The following is a 23,733-nucleotide window of genomic DNA, read 5'->3' as shown; positions in this document are numbered from 1 at the left end:
TCCTATGTGCTGCTTGGAAAAACATAATTTAAGCTAAAATTTGTGTCAAGTATAAGATTTTTGACGAAAAAACGGCTGAAAACCGTTATTTTGCATGTTGCGGGCATCAACGTTTGGGGGCAAATAGCACGTATTTCCTCCAACTATACCATAATGGTAACTTTCCTGTGTCTATCAGACTTAGGACATTGCTTTGACACCTAAACTTTATCCTGTTAGCCCTTATAAAAGTCTCCACTCCACACGACCTTTTTCGGAAGACTTTTGTATTTTTTTACTTTTTTTTCGCAAGTCACGTGACTTTTGGACAGATAACACGTGACTTCAAAGGATAATATTTCTGATATATTATATTTTTTGAAATATTTTATCAATTCTCTCAAATGGACCTAAAACGACCTTTATGTAAGCCTCAGTGCGAATGCTATTTGCGATTGAACTTTGATAGTGTCTTTCCATAAGTTTACGTCCAATTTGGCGGAACGTGAAAGGGTTAACCACCAAGTTTCCTGAAATTTATGAAGAGCTACGTTTGTGAAATGACGATTTAAATTCGACTTTGTCCGTAGACACAAACCCCCTTTTTTCACAGAAAATTATTAGACGATGTCATTTGATGTTTATGGCAGCTGATCAATAATATTCCTTCGAACTAATATATAAGAAATGAAGATCATACAGCAAACCAAACATATTGTACAAAAAGTGAAATATATTTTTGGTATCTTTTTCTGTCTTGAGAGATTTAAAAATAAAAAAATTCCAACCGACTTTTTTATGGGGAAAATCCGTAAACCAACAAATTAAAAAAACCTGGCCTAACTAGCTTTCAATACTCCATATATAACTTAACTATTGCTTAAAGTAACGAGAAAGGAAACTAACCACAAAAATGTATTGTTTGCAAAAACCATGAAAATGAGGTCAAGGTGAGATTAAAACTACAAGCAAATACGTTCTCCTAACAAATATTCCATACACCAGATGAAGATTATCTATTTCTTACTATATCTGTGATTCAGATTTGATCACTGATTCATAGAAAATATAAAAGTTTGCTGGCAAACGGTGTCATTTTGTATATTACAATAGTAAATTTATACAAAAATGTTCCAATGTCTTTTACACATTTTACTTGTTCAAGGACAATATATCCAAACAGTTCCTAAAAGCACTAAAACCTTAAAAAAGTGAAACTGTCCAGAAGATAAAATTATTAGTAAATACAATTGAAAGTTAAACAAATCCGAAAAACAGATCATACAACAATGTACAATTAGAGAACAGATCATACAACAATGTACAATTAGAGAACAGATCATACAACAATGTACAATTAGAGAACAGATCATACAATACAAACAGATCATACAATACAAATAATCACTTTTAGCTGACCCAATATGACGTCATCATAATTTGTATACTGAAGAAAAATGTGACAGAAATATTTATTTGATTAAAAGACGGGTGCCGAAAAATTAACTGCATTGCACAGGGGAAAAATGTTGTGAAGTCCGATAAAAATCTTTTGAAAATAGTCAAATCACAAAAAGTAATAAGCTGGATTAAAGATACCATCATAACCTATGAAAGGATTACATTTGTATGTTGATGACTGTGTCGAACAAATGAAAACTATACGTATATCATGGTATATCCCCTGTAGTCGTTGCTGGGTAAAATTGTAGCAAACGAAGTTAAAAAAAATCAGACATTACAGATATTCATATTAGAAATAAGGATTTTTGTTTCACCTCTGTTTTACCATTAAATTATTCTCCGGATTAGAAAGCAATTGGATCAATATTCTGTGGTGCCAACATTCAAGATATTGGACATTTCTTTGACTTCTTCTGCGTACGTTGTTGTTTCTGGTCTGATTTTGTCTGATGTTTCTTTGGAATGGCTCCTTCTCCTCCTCCTCCAAAGCGTCTAAGGGTATTTGGATCCACATTCTCAAGAATTTCCTGTAAACAATGTGCTCCCCTCCCAACATTAACTAATGCTTGTACAAGTACCCTTATTGTAGGTTTCACTGATCTGTCTTTTCTCCATTGGAACAAGACTTCCTTGTTCTGAGCTTCTAAGTCTCTTGGAATATTGGTTTGAATATGCTCTAGGGTTGGAATTGACAGTCCAACCTCAGCACCAAGTTGAAAATATACCTGACCAATTCGTGATGCTAATGCATCCAAAATCTCATCTGTTGGAACACAATCTAGGAATTCCAAAGGAATGTCTGAAATATAAGTATATGTAATAGTTACACAATGATTTCAATAGATAGTACATAATGTATTCCAAAGGAATGTCTGAAATATCAGTATATATAATAGCTACACAATGATTTCAATAGATAGTATTCCATGTGAATTTCAGGAAGCCATAAACTTCAGGGACAACTAATGGTTGTAGTCACTTTTGAAACTTGGTTTACTGAGAATTCCATTTACATTTCTCCTTTGATGTTTAAATAAGGAGATGTGCAATGACTGCCAATGACACAACTATTCACAATTTATCAAAAAACCCAATATGATAGACAAAATTCAACGATAACCACTGAACTACAGGCTATTGACCTATGGAAGGCATATAAAGATTGTGACAGGGTAACACGTGTGTGAGCCCTGAATACTCCCCAAACCCTTGAACAGTGGTAATAGCACAATATAAGAACTAACTGACAATTCAGTTACAACTAACCTAACTCAAAAGATCAGTACAAAGCACAAAACAAAACAAAAAACTATCATAAAAACTATAGAAACAAAGCACCGATGTTAGACTACTAACAGTAACTGTAAGCAACTTAAAATTTCTGAAACGTTTGTACAATAGTCTTTCATTGGTTCTATTCTCAACAAGGAGTCACTGGAACTTTCAGTCATGTTGAAATCTGTAGATATCGTCTATGTGGTAAAATTTTCAGCATTATTTACTATATTTTGATGATCAGTTTTTATTGGTGGAGGGAGTTGGAGCATATATGAAGAGACCCACCAACCTTCGGCATGACAACTTACGATCCCATGCAGTTTAAGTTGATAGAAATTGGAGTTAAAGGCACATACTAGGTATGTGGATCGAACTCACAACTTCGGTATTGACAGGAAAGGGATACTCTTCGAAGAAGTCAACTGACAATTGTGGAACTAGTATGACAACCATGTATTGTTGTACATATATATCTAGGTACTCGAGTATAAGTCGATCCGCTTATAAGTCGGATGCCCTAAAATCTAAGGATTCAGTCTTGACCCGCCTATAAGTCGGTTTAAATTGGGACTTTTTTTTGCAGCAGACAGTAACTGATCATCGGTAAAATAAAGAAATTAAATTGAGTTTCATGCATTGAATGAATTTTTGTTTCTTTAAATGTGTACATAGAATTGATGTTCATCCTGATAGTTTATTCTGTTGATAATAATAAAGATGTATTCATTTCTTGTTTCTTGTTTTTATTCACTGCTTGCCTCATGTTGTTTACGTAATGCATCAATGATTTTATAGTGTATGACCAAACACCTATTGTTTGAGAAAAACGAATATAAATTAACATGAACCTGAAGAAAATAAAAGTTAATCGAAAATAAATTAATCCAGTTAATCATTAATAACAGACCAGTCATATTTATAAATATATTGAGACATAGTATAGACACCATCAATTAAAGGATTATATAAATCAAGGGACACTAACTAATTAACCTATTAACCTGTCACTGATATTTTTCACACCTATAGTGAATACAATTCTTTGTCACTTAATTAGGGGTTATTCATGGATTATATTGGCTTGTCAATCAATATTGTAATTTTGAATAAAACAATAATAACACAATAAGTCGGTTGGATACACTCTTTTTATATATTTAGTACATTATTTTCTTGTTCTGATTTCTGGTTCTTAGCTCTTCTTTTGGTATGATACATACATGTGACCATGAAAAATCAATACACAAAATGGAAACAGTGGGAAATTCAACACAAATGGTTAACAGAGAACAAATAAAACACAAAGACAGTATTGTAGTCATTTATTTTCAACAAAAGCTATTATTTAGAGATTTATGTAAGTTTGGCTATCACAAACGTAGCATACCTGTCAACCTCTAAAAATGAAAAGTCAGGTCATGACCTGCATTGAGAAAAAAAATCTCAGGTCATAACGCGTACGACATTTTGCGGGCTCAATTGAAGAACAAAAATATGTTTACATATAATTTATATAGTCATTATGTATATGAAACAGTTAGAACATGTGTACAAGTTTATTTCAGACTATTGTTATATTCCATAGTAGCAGACTTGGCATTCTTTAAAAGAACTGCACTTGGTTTCAGTTCATAGCAATGCAAATGTGTATTCATTTTACAAGAAAGAAGAGCACACAGTGTATCCTTATTAAGATCAGCCCTAAACTCTGTAGCTATTTTCTTTACTAAAGAAAATGCCCTCTCACTGTCTGCATTGCTGTTTGGCAAAACCAGTAATGTTTTAGCAAGTTTTGACAAAACAAAAAATCTTGGCTTGTTAAGAAAAATGTCATGCAACTTGGACATTTCTCCCCAAAATGTACCAATGTCAGTTTCAGGGGAAGTGCAAAGTGGAAGTTCATCTAATGGGGTCAAATGATAGTCACTGAACTCGTCTTGTAGCTGTGTTGTCTCTTCATCATTCAGGGAAAACGGTAGTATTTACTTTCACGGCATTAGGTTGCTCTTTTGTGTACCCAAGACAGGTGAAAAGAAGACAAACATAGTGTGATTTGATTGGACACATGTATATTATATGTAATATATTGAATTATTTCCTGATTAGAGGATAATTGAAGTATACAAAATAAAAGTAATAAATTGAATATAAGTAAGAATGAATTTTTGTTGAATTTTTAAAAAGTTTGTATTTTTCCCATTCACTGCGTACAGAAAAGATGTAAATATCCGGTACCCTCAAACTTCACTTGCCGGTTTCATTGCAAATTGGTCATGCCCATATTCCAATGTTATTTTAGAGATGTATAGTGAATGTACCACAGCTGTGGGTGTTCAGAGGCATAGAGTTCTTGTTTTAAAGTACATAAAATTTAAGAAATGTTAGTATTGTCGCCTATGGGAAAATAAATACTACCGTTTTCCCTTCAGGATGTTACGTAGCTCAGGTAAACAGTCCTACATTTTGACTTTTGGTTACATTGAAAAAGGCCGATAAAACGGAAGGTCGTATTACTTCAAAATCCTGGCAACAATTCCGGTCAGAAATCCGGGTGAAACGGGTAATGTTAGAAATTCCCGGGACCCGCCGGGTAAAGAAAAACTCCCGGGTGAGAGGTGAAAATAACGGGTGTCACCCGCAAAAAACGAGTGAGTTGACAGGTATGACGTAGTTTTGGCCAGGAAATTCACATCTGACCAAATTTCTTGAGCTTGGATTTATCCTCTGGTTTTGGGATCTCGCTTATTAGTCGGTACCTCTCTCTGGATTCAAAATTTTACTTCCAAACTTCCGACTTATAAGCGAGTACTGTTCACAAAAAGTTCAATCCATTCAACACATTAAGGTTTTTCTAACCCTGTGTATACATATCTCTTGTAAAGCTTGGCTTTTAATATGTTTCTATTGTAAAAATTGATAAAGATTTCCATTTGTTTTGATTCAAACTCAATTGACGACTCTCATGTAGAAGTCTGGAGGTTTCAAACCAAAAGTCTGGTATTTGTCATGAGATTTTGTTCATTAATGGAATATTTAGACGAACTAAATCATTGATTTTTTCTATCTGAAACGCATTAAAATCGCCCCTCATATATTTTCAGAATACCATAGTATCTGTATATATTGTACATAGAAAGTTATACTCAAAAATCTATAAGGATCCGGAAATTTATTCACCTAATTTCGGTCATTTTCATACAACTTAAAAGTTGATTCCCCTTTTCAAAAGATGATTGCCAAAATCACATTACTGCATGAGACTCATTATGAGTATGCTCATACTCGATCGTCATGTTCGTAGCATCAACAAACTTGTTTCACAGTTGCATCGCATTTACTTCATGATTTGTCCTACCATTTTCCAAAAATCGATCAAGGGCAATTAAGGGAAGGCAGCAGTCTAAAAATAATTGATTTTAATGACTCAAAACGATAATATTCCCAGTTATCGCTTACGTTTTTTCGATTCTGAAGTCAAAATTCAAACCGGATGTACTGCGACAATACTAAATCGAACAATTCCGGACTCATTTCCGGGATTAGTTTTGTTTATCCAAATCACAGGAAATCATCGGCTTTTTAATATTTTATCTTTAATAGTGTAAGAATATTAATTAAATTAGTTGCACTGGCTTTATTTAGGATGAAATTATTTAAAATTTACGATTTATTGTCTAAATCTGTGGAAGAGAATTTCATGCATGCGTATTACATAGTAAACAAAACATGTGTGTTAGAAGTAAAAAAAAAAATTTCTACAAAATTAAACCAAGTTTAATCATTAAATCATAATTGACAATTGTCTCACTTGTTGAGTAATTAAATATTGAAGCCAGTTGGTATGGAATTTTTATTTCTTTATAATAAAAGTTTGGAGCTTGTGATTAATTGCCAGGTGTGAATTACAATGAATTAAAAACACAGGTAAAGAGATTAGCAATAATTAGCCAATAGCTCCCCGAGGCATTAATATAGTTATTAGGAGGGCCCTCCGGATTATAACACTTTATTGGAGTGGCAGTTTAATTACAGGAAATCGATAACTAAACAAAAATATGTTCAAAATGGCGATTTTGAAAGTCGATCTCAATGAAATGACCGAAATTATTAATGTAGAAAAATAAAATTTGACCTAAATCCCAATTAAAAGTTTAGGACATTATAGTTTCAGTTTAGGACATGACTGGCAAATATGACCGTTTCTGGACCCTTGTCAAAATTAGAGTGTACCAATATGTTAAATTTTGCTTAGGTTTCAGATTGCTTTTGTTTGTTTTTGTCATAGATTTTAACATATACTTACCACTTTCTACAATTTTTATTCTTTTAACCTGCAAATGATAATCATAAATAAGGACATTAAAACAATAATACTGTACATTTATATAAACAGATAAAGTAATACAAAATGTTCATATTCTGCTTTACAAACAATTGACCTTTTTAAAGGTACATTAATTAGTACGTACAACCTTTCCAAAAGAACCTGTTAAATTTATGAATTCATAGTCAAATACATTCATATGAATATAGTATAACTTTTTTATTCAGTCACACATGTAGCAATAGACTTAAGTAGTAATATTCTTTATGGTATATAGAACCGGAATCAATAAGGGGAGATAATTAGCAATAGACTGAAGTAGTCATATCCTTTATGGTATATAGAACTGGAATCAATAAGGGGAGATAATTAGCAATAGACTAAAGTAGTCATATCCTTTATGGTATACATGTATAGAACTGGAATTAATAAGGGAGATAATTGGCAAAAGACTGAAGAAGTCATATCCTTTATGATATACATGTATAGAACTGGAATTAATAAGGGAGATAATTAGTAATAAACTAAAGTAGTCATATCCTTTATGGTATATAGAACTGGAATCAATAAGGGGAGATAATTAGCAAAAGACTGAAGAAGTCATATCCTTTATGATATACATGTATAGAACTGGAATTAATAAGGGAGATAATTAGCAATAAACTAAAGTAGTCATATCCTTTATGGTATATAGAACTGGAATCAATAAGTGGAGATAATTAGCAATAGACTGAAGTAGTCATATATCCTTTATGGTATATAGAACTGGAATCAACAAGGGGAGATAATTAGCAATAGACTGAAGTAGTCATATCCTTTATAGTATATAGAACTGGAATCAATAAGGGGAGATAATTAGCAATAGACTGAAGTATTCATATCCTTTATGGTATATAGAACTGGAATCAATAAGGGGGATACTTAGCAATAGACTGAAGTAGTCATATCCTTTATAGTATATAGAACTGGAATCAATAAGGGGAGATAATTAGCAAGACTGAAGTATTCATATCCTTTATGGTATATAGAACTGGAATCAACAAGGGGAAATAATTAGCAATAGACTGAAGTAGTCATATCCTTTATAGTATATAGAACTGGAATCAATAAGGGGAGACAATTAGCAATAGACTGAAGTATTCATATGCTTTATGGTATATAGAACTGGAATCAATAAGGGAGATAATTAGCAATAGACTGAAGTAGTCATATCTTTTATGGTATATATAACTGGAATCAACAAGGGGAGATAATAAGCAATAGACTGAAGTGGTCATATCCTTTATGGTATATAGAACTGGAGTCAATAAGGGGAGATAATTAGCAATAGACTGAAGTAGTCATATCCTTTATGGTATATAGAACTGGAATCAATAAGGGGAGATAATTGGCAATAGACTGAATTAGTCATATCCTTTATGATATATAGAACTGGAATCAATAAGAGAGATACTTAGCAAAAGACTGAAGAAGTCATATCCTTTATGGTATATAGAACTGGAATCAATAAGAGAGATACTTAGCAATAGACTGAAGTAGTCAAATTCTTTATGGTATATAGAACTGGAATCAATAAGGGAGATAATTAACAATAGACTGAAGTAGCCATATCCTTTATGGTATATAGAACTGGAATCAATAAGGGGAGATAATTGGCAATAGACTGAAGTAGTCATATCCTTTATGGTATATAGAACTGGAATCAATAAGGGAGATAATTAGCAATAGACTGAAGTAGTGATATCCTTTATGGTATATAGAACTGGAATCAATAAGGGGAGATAATTGGCAATAGACTGAAGTAGTCATATTCTTTATGGTATATAGAACTGAAATCAATAAGAGAGATAATTAGCAATAGCAGAAAGTAGTCATATCCTTTATGGTATATAGAACTGGAATCAATTAGGGGAGATAATTGGCAATAGACTGAAGTAGTCATATCCTTTATGGTATATAGAACTGGATGCAATAAGGGGAGATAATTAGCAATAGACTGAAGTAGTCATATCCTTTATGGTATATAGAACTGGAATCAACAAGGGGAGATAATTGGCAATAGAATGAAGTAGTCATATTCTTTATGGTATATAGAACTGGAATCAATAAGGGAGATACTTAGCAATAGCAGGAAGTAGTCATATCCTTTATGGTATATAGAACTGGAATCAATAAGAGGAGATAATTGGCAATAGACTGAAGTAGTCATATTCTTTATGGTATATAGAACTGGAATCAATAAGGGGAGATAATTGGCAATATACTGAGGTAGTCATATCCTTAATGGTATATAGAACTGGAATCAATCAGAAAGATAATTAGCAATAGACTGAAGTAGTCATATCCTTTATGGTATATAGAACTGGAATCAATAAGGGGAGATAATTGGCAATAGACTGAAGTAGTCATGTTCTTTATGGTATATAGAACTGGAATCAATAAGGGAAATAATTAGCAATAGCAGGAAGTAGTCATATCCTTTATGGTATATAGAACTGGAATCAATAAGGGAGATAATTAGCAATAGACTGAAGTAGTCATATCCTTAATGGTATATAGAACTGGAATCAATAAGGGGAGATAATTGGCAATAGACTGAAGTAGTCATATCCTTTATGGTATATAGAACTGGAATCAATAAGGGGAGATAATTGGCAATAGACTGAAGAAGTCATATTCTTAATGATATATAGAACTGGAATCAATAAGAGAGATACTTAGCAAAAGACTGAAGTAGTCATATCCTTTATGGTATATAGAACTGGAATCAATAAGAGAGATACTTAGCAATAGACTGAAGTAGTCATATTCTTTATGGTATATAGAACTGGAATAAATAAGGGAGATAATTAGCAATAGCAGGAAGTAGCCATATCCTTTATGGTATATAGAACTAGAATTAATAAGGGGAGATAATTGGCAATAGACTGAAGTAGTCATATCCTTTATGGTATATAGAACTGGAATCAATAAGGGAGATAATTAGCAATAGACTAAAGTAGTCATATCCTTTATGGTATATAGAACTGGAATCAATAAGGGGAGATAATTGGCAATAGACTGAAGTAGTCATATTCTTTATGGTATATAGAACTGAAATCAATAAGAGAGATAATTAGCAATAGCAGAAAGTAGTCATATCCTTTATGGTATATAGAACTGGAATCAATTCGGGGAGATAATTGGCAATAGACTGAAGTAGTCATATCCTTTATGGTATATAGAACTGGATGCAATAAGGGGAGATAATTAGCAATAGACTGAAGTAGTTATATCCTTTATGGTATATAGAACTGGAATCAACAAGGGGAGATAATTGGCAATAGACTGAAGTAGTCATATTCTTTATGGTATATAGAACTGGAATCAATAAGGGAGATAATTAGCAAAAGCAGGAAGTAGTCATATCCTTTATGGTATATAGAACTGGAATCAATAAGAGGAGATAATTGGCAATAGACTGAAGTAGTCATATTCTTTATGGTATATAGAACTAGAATAAATAAGGGGAGATAATTGGCAATAGACTGAGGTAGTCATATCCTTAATGGTATATAGAACTGGAATCAATCAGAAAGATAATTAGCAATAGACTGAAGTAGTCATATCCTTTATGGTATATAGAACTGGAATCAATAAGGGGAGATAATTGGCAATAGACTGAAGTAGTCATGTTCTTTTTGGTATATAGAACTGGAATCAATAAGGGAAATAATTAGCAATAGCAGGAAGTAGTCATATCCTTTATGGTATATAGAACTGGAATCAATAAGGGAGATAATTAGCAATAGACTGAAGTAGTCATATCCTTTATGGTATATAGAACTGGAATCAATAAGAAAGATAATTAGCAATAGACTGAAGTAGTCATATCCTTTATGGTATATAGAACTGGAATCAATAAGGGGAGATAATTGGCAATAGACTGAAGTAGTCATGTTCTTTATGGTATATAGAACTGGAATCAACAAGGGGAGATAATTAGCAATAGACTGAAGAAGTCATATCCTTTATGGTATATAGAACTGGAATCAATAAGGGGAGATAATTGGCAATAGACTGAGGTAGTCATATCCTTAATGGTATATAGAACTGGAATCAATCAGAAAGATAATTAGCAATAGACTGAAGTAGTCATATCCTTTATGGTATATAGAACTGGAATCAATAAGGGGAGATAATTGGCAATAGACTGAAGTAGGCATGTTCTTTATGGTATATAGAACTGGAATCAATAAGGGAAATAATTAGCAATAGCAGGAAGTAGTCATATCCTTTATGGTATATAGAACTGGAATTAATAAGGGAGATTATTAGCAATAGACTGAAGTAGTCATATCCTTAATGGTATATAGAACTGGAATCAATAAGGGGAGATAATTGGCAATAGACTGAAGTAGTCATATCCTTTATGGTATATAGAACTGGAATCAATAAGGGGAGATAATTGGCAATAGACTGAAGAAGTCATATCCTTTATGATATATAGAACTGGAATCAATAAGAGAGATACTTAGCAAAAGACTGAAGTAGTCATATCCTTTATGGTATATAGAACTGGAATCAATAAGAGAGATACTTAGCAATAGACTGAAGTAGTCATATTCTTTATGGTATATAGAACTGGAATCAATAAGGGAAATAATTAGCAATAGCAGGAAGTAGTCATATCTTTTATGGTATATAGAACTGGAATCAATAAGGGAGATTATTAGCAATAGACTGAAGTAGTCATATCCTTAATGGTATATAGAACTGGAAACAACAAGGGGAGATAATTGGCAATAGACTGAAGTAGTCATATCCTTTATGGTATATAGAACTGGAATCAATAAGAGAGATACTTAGCAATAGACTGAAGTAGTCATATTCTGTATGGTATATAGAACTGGAATCAATAAGGGAGATAATTAGCAATAGCAGGAAGTAGCCATATCCTTTATGGTATATAGAACTAGAACCAATAAGGGGAGATAATTGGCAATAGACTGAAGTAGTCATATCCTTTATGGTATATAGAACTGGAATCAATAAGGGAGATAATTAGCAATAGACTAAAGTAGTCATATCCTTTATGGTATATAGAACTGGAATCAATAAGGGGATATAATTGGCAATAGACTGAAATAGTCATATTCTTTATGGTATATAGAACTGAAATCAATAAGAGAGATAATTAGCAATAGCAGAAAGTAGTCATATCCTTTATGGTATATAGAACTGGAATCAATTAGGGGAGATAATTGGCAATAGACTGAAGTAGTCATATCCTTTATGGTATATAGAACTGGATGCAATAAGGGGAGATAATTAGCAATAGACTGAAGTAGTTATATCCTTTATGGTATATAGAACTGGAATCAACAAGGGGAGATAATTGGCAATAGACTGAAGTAGTCATATTCTTTATGGTATATAGAACTGGAATCAATAAGGGAGATAATTAGCAATAGCAGGAAGTAGTCATATCCTTTATGGTATATAGAACTGGAATCAATAAGAGGAGATAATTGGCAATAGACTGAAGTAGTCATATTCTTTATGGTATATAGAACTAGAATCAATAAGGGGAGATAATTGGCAATAGACTGAGGTAGTCATATCCTTAATGGTATATAGAACTGGAATCAATCAGAAAGATAATTAGCAATAGACTGAAGTAGTCATATCCTTTATGGTATATAGAACTGGAATCAATAAGGGGAGATAATTGGCAATAGACTGAAGTAGTCATGTTCTTTATGGTATATAGAACTGGAATCAATAAGGGAAATAATTAGCAATAGCAGGAAGTAGTCATATCCTTTATGGTATATAGAACTGGAATCAATAAGGGAGATAATTAGCAATAGACTGAAGTAGTCATATCCTTTATGGTATATAGAACTGGAATCAATAAGGGGAGATAATTGGCAATAGACTGAAGTAGTCATATTCTTTATGGTAAATAGAACTGAAATCAATAAGAGAGATAATTAGCAATAGCAGGAAGTAGTCATATCCTTTATGGTATATAGAACTGGAATCAATTAGGGGAGATAATCGGCAATAGACTGAAGTAGTCATATCCTTTATGGTATATAGAACTGGATGCAATAAGGGGAGATAATTAGCAATAGACTGAAGTAGTCATATCCTTTATGGTATATAGAACTGGAATCAACAAGGGGAGATAATTGGCAATAGACTGAAGTAGTCATATTCTTTATGGTATATAGAACTGGAATCAATAAGGGAGATAATTAGCAATAGCAGGAAGTAGTCATATCCTTTATGGTATATAGAACTGGAATCAATAAGAGGAGATAATTGGCAATAGACTGAAGTAGTCAAATTCTTTATGGTATATAGAACCGGAATCAATAAGGGGAGATAATTGGCAATAGACTGAGGTAGTCATATCCTTAATGGTATAAAGAACTGGAATCAATCAGAAAGATAATTAGCAATAGACTGAAGTAGTCATATCCTTTATGGTATATAGAACTGGAATCAATAAGGGAAGATAATTGGCAATAGACTGAAGTAGTCATGTTCTTTATGGTATATAGAACTGGAATCAATAAGGGAAATAATTAGCAATAGCAGGAAGTAGTCATATCCTTTATGGTATATAGAACTGGAATCAATAAGGGAGATAATTAGCAATAGACTGAAGTAGTCATATCCTTTATGGTATATAGAACTGGAATCAATAAGGGGAGATAATTGGCAATAGACTGAAGTAGTCATATCCTTTATGGTATATAGAACTGGAATCAATAAGGGAGATAATTAGCAATAGCAGGAAGTAGTCATATCCTTTATGGTATATAGAACTGGAATCAATAAGGGGAGATAATTGGCAATAGACTGAAGTAGTCATATTCTTTATGGTATATAGAACTGGAATCAATAAGGGGAGATAATTGGCAATAGACTGAGGTAGTCATATCCTTAATGGTATATAGAACTGGAATCAATAAGAAAGATAATTAGCAATAGACTGAAGTAGTCATATCCTTTATGGTATATAGAACTGGAATCAATAAGGGGAGATAATTGGCAATAGACTGAAGTAGTCATGTTCTTTATGGTATATAGAACTGGAATCAATAAGGGAAATAATTAGCAATAGCAGGAAGTAGTCATATCCTTTATGGTATATAGAACTGGAATCAATAAGGGAGATAATTAGCAATAGACTGAGGTAGTCATATCCTTTGTGGTATATAGAACTGGAATCAATAAGGGGAGATAATTGGCAATAGACCGAAGTAGTCATATCCTTTATGGTATATAGAACTGGAATCAACAAGGGGAGATAATTAGCAATAGACTGAAGAAGTCATATCCTTTATGGTATATAGAACTGGAATCAATAATGGGAGATAATTGGCAATAGACTGAAGTAGTCATATCCTTTATGGTATATAGAACTGGAATCAATAAGGGGAGATAATTGGCAATAGACTGAGGTAGTCATATCCTTAATGGTATATAGAACTGGAATCAATCAGAAAGATAATTAGCAATAGACTGAAGTAGTCATATCCTTTATGGTATATAGAACTGGAATCAATAAGGGGAGATAATTGGCAATAGACTGAAGTAGTCATGTTCTTTATGGTATATAGAACTGGAATCAATAAGGGAAATAATTAGCAATAGCAGGAAGTAGTCATATCCTTTATGGTATATAGAACTGCAATCAATAAGGGAGATAATTAGCAATAGACTGAAGTAGTCATATCCTTAATGGTATATAGAACTGGAATCAATAAGGGGAGATAATTGGCAATAGACTGAAGTAGTCATATCCTTTATGGTATATAGAACTGGAATCAATAAGGGGAGATAATTGGCAATAGACTGAAGAAGTCATATCCTTTATGATATATAGAACTGGAATCAATAAGAGAGATACTTAGCAAAAGACTGAAGTATTCATATCCTTTATGGTATAAAGAACTGGAATCAATAAGAGAGATACTTAGCAATAGACTGAGGTAGTCATATTCTTTATGGTATATAGAACTGGAATCAATAAGGGAGATAATTAGCAATAGCAGGAAGTAGCCATATCCTTTATGGTATATAGAACTAGAATCAATAAGGGGAGATAATTGGCAATAGACTGAAGTAGTCATATCCTTTATGGTATATAGAACTGGAATCAATAAGGGAGATAATTAGCAATAGACTGAAGTAGTCATATCCTTTATGGTATATAGAACTGGAATCAATAAGGGGAGATAATTGGCAATAGACTAAAGTAGTCATATTCTTTATGGTATATAGAACTGAAATCAATAAGAGAGATAATTAGCAATAGCAGGAAGTAGTCATATCCTTTATGGTATATAGAACTGGAATCAATTAGGGGAGATAATTGGCAATAGACTGAAGTAGTCATATCCTTTATGGTATATAGAACTGGATGCAATAAGGGGAGATAATTAGCAATAGACTGAAGTAGTCATATCCTTTATGGTATATAGAACTGGAATCAATAAGAGGAGATAATTGGCAATAGACTGAAGTAGTCAAATTCTTTATGGTATATAGAACCGGAATCAATAAGGGGAGATAATTGGCAATAGACTGAGGTAGTCATATCCTTAATGGTATAAAGAACTGGAATCAATCAGAAAGATAATTAGCAATAGACTGAAGTAGTCATATCCTTTATGGTATATAGAACTGGAATCAATAAGGGAAGATAATTGGCAATAGACTGAAGTAGTCATGTTCTTTATGGTATATAGAACTGGAATCAATAAGGGAAATAATTAGCAATAGCAGGAAGTAGTCATATCCTTTATGGTATATAGAACTGGAATCAATAAGGGAGATAATTAGCAATAGACTGAAGTAGTCATATCCTTTATGGTATATAGAACTGGAATCAATAAGGGGAGATAATTGGCAATAGACTGAAGTAGTCATATCCTTTATGGTATATAGAACTGGAATCAATAAGGGAGATAATTAGCAATAGCAGGAAGTAGTCATATCCTTTATGGTATATAGAACTGGAATCAATAAGGGGAGATAATTGGCAATAGACTGAAGTAGTCATATTCTTTATGGTATATAGAACTGGAATCAATAAGGGGAGATAATTGGCAATAGACTGAGGTAGTCATATCCTTAATGGTATATAGAACTGGAATCAATAAGAAAGATAATTAGCAATAGCAGGAAGTAGTCATATCCTTTATGGTATATAGAACTGGAATCAATAAGGGAGATAATTAGCAATAGACTGAGGTAGTCATATCCTTTGTGGTATATAGAACTGGAATCATTAAGGGGAGATAATTGGCAATAGACCGAAGTAGTCATATCCTTTATGGTATATAGAACTGGAATCAACAAGGGGAGATAATTAGCAATAGACTGAAGAAGTCATATCCTTTATGGTATATAGAACTGGAATCAATAATGGGAGATAATTGGCAATAGACTGAAGTAGTCATATCCTTTATGGTATATAGAACTGGAATCAATAAGGGGAGATAATTGGCAATAGACTGAGGTAGTCATATCCTTAATGGTATATAGAACTGGAATCAATCAGAAAGATAATTAGCAATAGACTGAAGTAGTCATATCCTTTATGGTATATAGAACTGGAATCAATAAGGGGAGATAATTGGCAATAGACTGAAGTAGTCATGTTCTTTATGGTATATAGAACTGGAATCAATAAGGGAAATAATTAGCAATAGCAGGAAGTAGTCATATCCTTTATGGTATATAGAACTGCAATCAATAAGGGAGATAATTAGCAATAGACTGAAGTAGTCATATCCTTAATTGTATATAGAACTGGAATCAATAAGGGGAGATAATTGGCAATAGACTGAAGTAGTCATATCCTTTATGGTATATAGAACTGGAATCAATAAGGGGAGATAATTGGCAATAGACTGAAGAAGTCATATCCTTTATGATATATAGAACTGGAATCAATAAGAGAGATACTTAGCAAAAGACTGAAGTATTCATATCCTTTATGGTATAAAGAACTGGAATCAATAAGAGAGATACTTAGCAATAGACTGAGGTAGTCATATTCTTTATGGTATATAGAACTGGAATCAATAAGGGAGATAATTAGCAATAGCAGGAAGTAGCCATATCCTTTATGGTATATAGAACTAGAATCAATAAGGGGAGATAATTGGCAATAGACTGAAGTAGTCATATCCTTTATGGTATATAGAACTGGAATCAATAAGGGAGATAATTAGCAATAGACTGAAGTAGTCATATCCTTTATGGTATATAGAACTGGAATCAATAAGGGGAGATAATTGGCAATAGACTAAAGTAGTCATATTCTTTATGGTATATAGAACTGAAATCAATAAGAGAGATAATTAGCAATAGCAGGAAGTAGTCATATCCTTTATGGTATATAGAACTGGAATCAATTAGGGGAGATAATTGGCAATAGACTGAAGTAGTCATATCCTTTATGGTATATAGAACTGGATGCAATAAGGGGAGATAATTAGCAATAGACTGAAGTAGTCATATCCTTTATGGTATATAGAACTGGAATCAACAAGGGGAGATAATTGGCAATAGACTGAAGTAGTCATATTCTTTATGGTATATAGAACTGGAATCAATAAGGGAGATAATTAGGAATAGCAGGAAGTAGTCATATCCTTTATGGTATATAGAACTGGAATCAATAAGAGGAGATAATTGGCAATAGACTGAAGTAGTCATATTCTTTATGGTATATAGAACTGGAATCAATAAGGGGAGATAATTGGCAATAGACTGAGGTAGTCATATCCTTAATGGTATATAGAACTGGAATCAATCAGAAAGATAATTAGCAATAGACTGAAGTAGTCATATCCTTTATGGTATATAGAACGGGAATCAATAAGGGGAGATAATTGGCAATAGACTGAAGTAGTCATGTTCTTTATGGTATATAGAACTGGAATCAATAAGGGAAATAATTAGCAATAGCAGGAAGTAGTCATATCCTTTATGGTATATAGAACTGGAATCAATAAGGGAGATAATTAGCAATAGACTGAAGTAGTCATATCCTTTATGGTATATAGAACTGGAATCAATAAGGGGAGATAATTGGCAATAGACTGAAGTAGTCATATCCTTTATGGTATATAGAACTGGAATCAATAAGGGAGATAATTAGCAATAGCAGGAAGTAGTCATATCCTTTATGGTATATAGAACTGGAATCAATAAGGGGAGATAATTGGCAATAGACTGAAGTAGTCATATTCTTTATGGTATATAGAACTGGAATCAATAAGGGGAGATAATTGGCAATAGACTGAGGAAGTCATATCCTTAATGGTATATAGAACTGGAATCAATAAGAAAGATAATTAGCAATAGACTGAAGTAGTCATATCCTTTATGGTATATAGAACTGGAATCAATAAGGGGAGATAATTGGCAATAGACTGAAGTAGTCATGTTCTTTATGGTATATAGAACTGGAATCAATAAGGGAAATAATTAGCAATAGCAGGAAGTAGTCATATCCTTTATGGTATATAGAACTGGAATCAATAAGGGAGATAATTAGCAATAGACTGAGGTAGTCATATCCTTTGTGGTATATAGAACTGGAATCAATAAGGGGAGCTAATTGGCAATAGACCGAAGTAGTCATATCCTTTATGGTATATAGAACTGGAATCAACAAGGGGAGATAATTAGCAATAGACTGAAGAAGTCATATCCTTTATGGTATATAGAACTGGAATCAATAATGGGAGATAATTGGCAATAGACTGAAGTAGTCATATCCTTTATGGTATATAGAACTGGAATCAATCAGAAAGATAATTAGCAATAGACTGAAGTAGTCATATCCTTTATGGTATATAGAACGGGAATCAATAAGGGGAGATAATTGGCAATAGACTGAAGTAGTCATGTTCTTTATGGTATATAGAACTGGAATCAATAAGGGAAATAATTAGCAATAGCAGGAAGTAGTCATATCCTTTATGGTATATAGAACTGGAATCAATAAGGGAGATAATTAGCAATAGACTGAAGTAGTCATATCCTTTATGGTATATAGAACTGGAATCAATAAGGGGAGATAATTGGCAATAGACTGAAGTAGTCATATCCTTTATGGTATATAGAACTGGAATCAATAAGGGAGATAATTAGCAATAGCAGGAAGTAGTCATATCCTTTATGGTATATAGAACTGGAATCAATAAGGGGAGATAATTGGCAATAGACTGAAGTAGTCATATTCTTTATGGTATATAGAACTGGAATCAATAAGGGGAGATAATTGGCAATAGACTGAGGAAGTCATATCCTTAATGGTATATAGAACTGGAATCAATAAGAAAGATAATTAGCAATAGACTGAAGTAGTCATATCCTTTATGGTATATAGAACTGGAATCAATAAGGGGAGATAATTGGCAATAGACTGAAGTAGTCATGTTCTTTATGGTATATAGAACTGGAATCAATAAGGGAAATAATTAGCAATAGCAGGAAGTAGTCATATCCTTTATGGTATATAGAACTGGAATCAATAAGGGAGATAATTAGCAATAGACTGAGGTAGTCATATCCTTTGTGGTATATAGAACTGGAATCAATAAGGGGAGCTAATTGGCAATAGACCGAAGTAGTCATATCCTTTATGGTATATAGAACTGGAATCAACAAGGGGAGATAATTAGCAATAGACTGAAGAAGTCATATCCTTTATGGTATATAGAACTGGAATCAATAATGGGAGATAATTGGCAATAGACTGAAGTAGTCATATCCTTTATGGTATATAGAACTGGAATCAATAAGGGGAGATAATTGGCAATAGACTGAAGTAGTCATATCCTTTATGGTATATAGAACTGGAATCAATAAGGGAGATAATTAGCAATAGCATGAAGTAGTCATATCCTTTATGGTATATAGAACTGGAATCAATAAGGGGAGATAATTGGCAAGACTGAAGTAGTCATATTCTTTATGGTATATAGAACTGGAATCAATAAGGGGAGATAATTGGCAATAGACTGAGGTAGTCATATCCTTAATGGTATATAGAACTGGAATCAATAAGAAAGATAATTAGCAATAGACTGAAGTAGTCATATCCTTTATGGTATATAGAACTGGAATCAATAAGGGGAGATAATTGGCAATAGACTGAAGTAGTCATGTTCTTTATGGTATATAGAACTGGAATCAATAAGGGAAATAATTAGCAATAGCAGGAAGTAGTCATATCCTTTGTGGTATATAGAACTGGAATCAATAAGGGAGATAATTAGCAATAGACTGAGGTAGTCATATCCTTTGTGGTATATAGAACTGGAATCAATAAGGGGAGATAATTGGCAATAGACTGAAGTAGTCATATCCTTTATGGTATATAGAACTGGAATCAACAAGGGGAGATAATTAGCAATAGACTGAAGAAGTCATATCCTTTATGGTATATAGAACTGGAATCAATAATGGGAGCTAATTGGCAATAGACTGAAGTAGTCATATCCTTTATGATATATAGAACTGGAATCAACAAGGGGAGATAATTAGCAATAGACTAAAGTAGTCATATCCTTTATGGTATATAGAACTGGAATCAATAAGGGAGATAATTAGCAATAGACTGAAGTAGTCATATCCTTTATGGTATATAGAACTGGAATCAATAAGGGGAGATAATTGGCAATAGACTGAAGTAGTCATATCCTTTATGGTATATAGAACTGGAATCAACAAGGGGAGATAATTAGCAATAGACTGAAGTTGTCATATACCTATGGTATGTAGAACTTGAATCAATAAGGGGAGATAATTAGCAATATACTGAAGTAGTCATATCCTTTATGGTATATAGTACTGGAATCAATAAGGGGAGATAATTATTTATTTGGTCACACATGCAGCAATAAACTGAAGTACTCATATCCTTACACAGATAGTGGTTTAATTTGAAGACTTTAGCATGGATATTACAATAATGTCTCCACGTTACGGACCTTAATTTGGGAAAAGAAGAACAATTAATCTGCTTTTATCTGGCCAATATCATACACAAACACAGAATTTGTCTTTTTTTTTTTTAAATATCCTCCCTCCCTTAATGTTGGATAAATGTGGAGTAGTTGGTTCCTATTTATTCTGCCATCTGTTAGCAAGTTTAACTTTGAATAAACATGAAGGTTCAGTTACTCATAACTTGAACAACCTGAACATGCAACATGAATGAATGATGTGATGTTCATTGTTGTTTATTGTTTCTAACACAGCAACCACACTACTACACATAAAAAATGCATAACAAAATGCATACAAGAGCACATAAGTTTTGCAGAACAGAAAAGTGTCTATATATATCAAGCATGACAACTTCCAATTCATACAATGTAAGTAGGAGACATGATAATGAAAAAAATCGACAATTTCCATATACACATGTTGATATGGCTTTTTATTTTCGGTATTGTTGACATATAGCTCTTCTACGGTTTCGGTACTTCTACAGCTTCGGATTTTAAATGTTTGGCTTTGAGCGTTCCTGATGAAGGTAAATACAGAAAAGTGCTTCGGATGTAAGAAATTATTAAACGTGTTGTTTCAATTTGTTTTAAACAGATTTGATTGTTCAAAGTTTAAAATCTTGAAAAATTTGTTATAAAAACTTACTTGACACAAAACATGAGTTGATATATCCATGTTTGTCAGAGCTTCTGCCAAGGCTTTGAAATTGCTCTCAACTTTCATCTCTTTCCATTTTGATAAAATCAAAAACTTTGCTACCTCTATATTTTCTCTATAATTGTATGTGATATCATCCCATTTATCATACATTCCGAGATATGTCACTAATTCATACATTTGGTTTGATGGACATTTGATTGACAAACGTAATAGTTCAATATCACTTGGTCTTTGTTTTAAAGCATCATCACTTAAACCTGAAAATAAAAATTGCCATGAAAAAATCATTTGCCTACCAATAAACATAAAGCCTTGATCCAGAGACCACATTCCAATGATTCCCTTCATACAAATGTGGACACAGTGATATATCTTGACTGTATGTTATTTTGATAGTATAATGGAAATATTCAAATTAAAATGGCATAACTTTAACATGTAATCTATGCAAATGTGGACACAGTGATATATCTTGACTGTATGTTTTTTTGATAGTATTATGGAAATATTCAAATTAAAATGGCATACATTTAATATGTAATCTATGCAAAGCATTCAATGTGCCAATGGACAGTGACAGAACTGCATACCAAACGCCATCCACTTATCCAAAGTGGTTCTCTTTAAGCTGGCTTACAAATGTAAACTTTAGCAAGTTTAAACTGACTTAAACACAAACTTAAACATGTAAAATATGTTGAAACTTATGCAGAGAGTATAAGTGTTGTTTATTCAGATGGAATGGTTTCTTCCATGAATGGGGCAGTTGATTCCATTGTAAGGTCAAAGGTCATGCCTAATTTGGTCTGTCTGATATCAGGGATTAGGTTCTCAGGTTACAATTTCAGGCTGCCAGCTTCTCACTTTTGATTTGGCTGTTGAATACAAAGGACGTTTACTCTATAGGAATAAGTTTTCAATTTCATTTTACACTGATTTTCTGCTGTTTAAACTTGAGACTCTATTGTGAAGATTGTCTGGACTGGAAATCGGATTTATATAACTTTATTTTCTCCTGTCTTGGAGACACAAGGTATTTTATACAGACTTTCGATCATTTCCTAATAGTGATCACGATTAATCAGAAGAACCGTAGACAATTGACACAATTCTTTAAAAAAACTCATCGTAAATTAGTGATCTCGTACACAATATTCATTGCAGTTTAAATCCATTTTTCCTATCACTTCCTGTAATTCAACATTGGACTACTATTTCCAGAAATTTGAGAACTTGAATCAGTTTTATTTAACAGTTTTGTCGATTTAACGGCTATTAAAACTTTTAGTAATTAATATCAACATTGGACTACTATTTCCCGAAATTTGAGAACTTTAATCAGGTTATTCAACAGTGTCGTATTTTACGGATATCAAAACTTTAGTAAATTTTATAACATGGCTTCTTCGACCAGACGCAACCGTCGTTCACGTAACAGACCACATCCATATAACAACGAAGAAAATGCTACACAAAGCTCGTAATGGGATATGGAAAATCCAGAAAATTGGACAGGTGCAAGATTTAGGGACGAATTGCGGAAGTTAGGAATAAACATTCCAAAAAGCTGGTCTAAAGCATTACTTAAACAACTGTATCTAGACAACAAGGAGCGCCTATGCAATAACGAAATACGAGAAGGTGCACCCGTCGCAGCGGATGACCATATTAGGCAACCAACTAGAGAAGTACTTCAAGACCCGCCCACAGATGAAGGAAGTTCCGCCCCATCAACAACGCGCATGGATAGTGTAACCGGAAACGACGTACGGGACTCCAATGTATACAATATGGCCGCTTTGTTTACATCTACTATGGTCAACACGTTTACCCAGTGTATGGCAAGCATGCAACCATCCGTAACCCACATTAGACCATCACCGGATTCCTTCAACAAGACCTACGATCTGGCTAATTGGTACGAACAACGGAACGCCTCCGATGTCCCGCTAGTACCAGTTCCTGGTACAACCCAGAGAACCACCGCACAACAC

General features: G+C 33.0%; 1 protein-coding gene across 1 annotated transcript; it reads right to left on the bottom strand.

Moving 5' to 3' along the window:
• Nucleotides 1–1,366: 1,366 nt before the first annotated feature.
• On the bottom strand, nt 1,367–22,339 carry LOC134690240 (uncharacterized). The gene is made up of 4 exons (XM_063550217.1): nt 22,330–22,339; nt 21,725–21,996; nt 7,025–7,052; nt 1,367–2,242 (listed from the first exon to the last, which is right to left on the bottom strand). Exons 1-4 carry the CDS (start codon nt 22,337–22,339, stop codon nt 1,827–1,829), a joined length of 726 nt encoding a protein of 241 aa, XP_063406287.1. The 3' UTR covers nt 1,367–1,826.
• Nucleotides 22,340–23,733: the final 1,394 nt, after the last annotated feature.

Source organism: Mytilus trossulus, chromosome 11 (genome assembly GCF_036588685.1).
Source record: "Mytilus trossulus isolate FHL-02 chromosome 11, PNRI_Mtr1.1.1.hap1, whole genome shotgun sequence".
Taxonomy (NCBI): domain Eukaryota; kingdom Metazoa; phylum Mollusca; class Bivalvia; order Mytilida; family Mytilidae; genus Mytilus; species Mytilus trossulus.
Note: the sequence above shows the minus strand (reverse complement) of the source record. Positions and strands in the feature narration are given on the sequence as shown.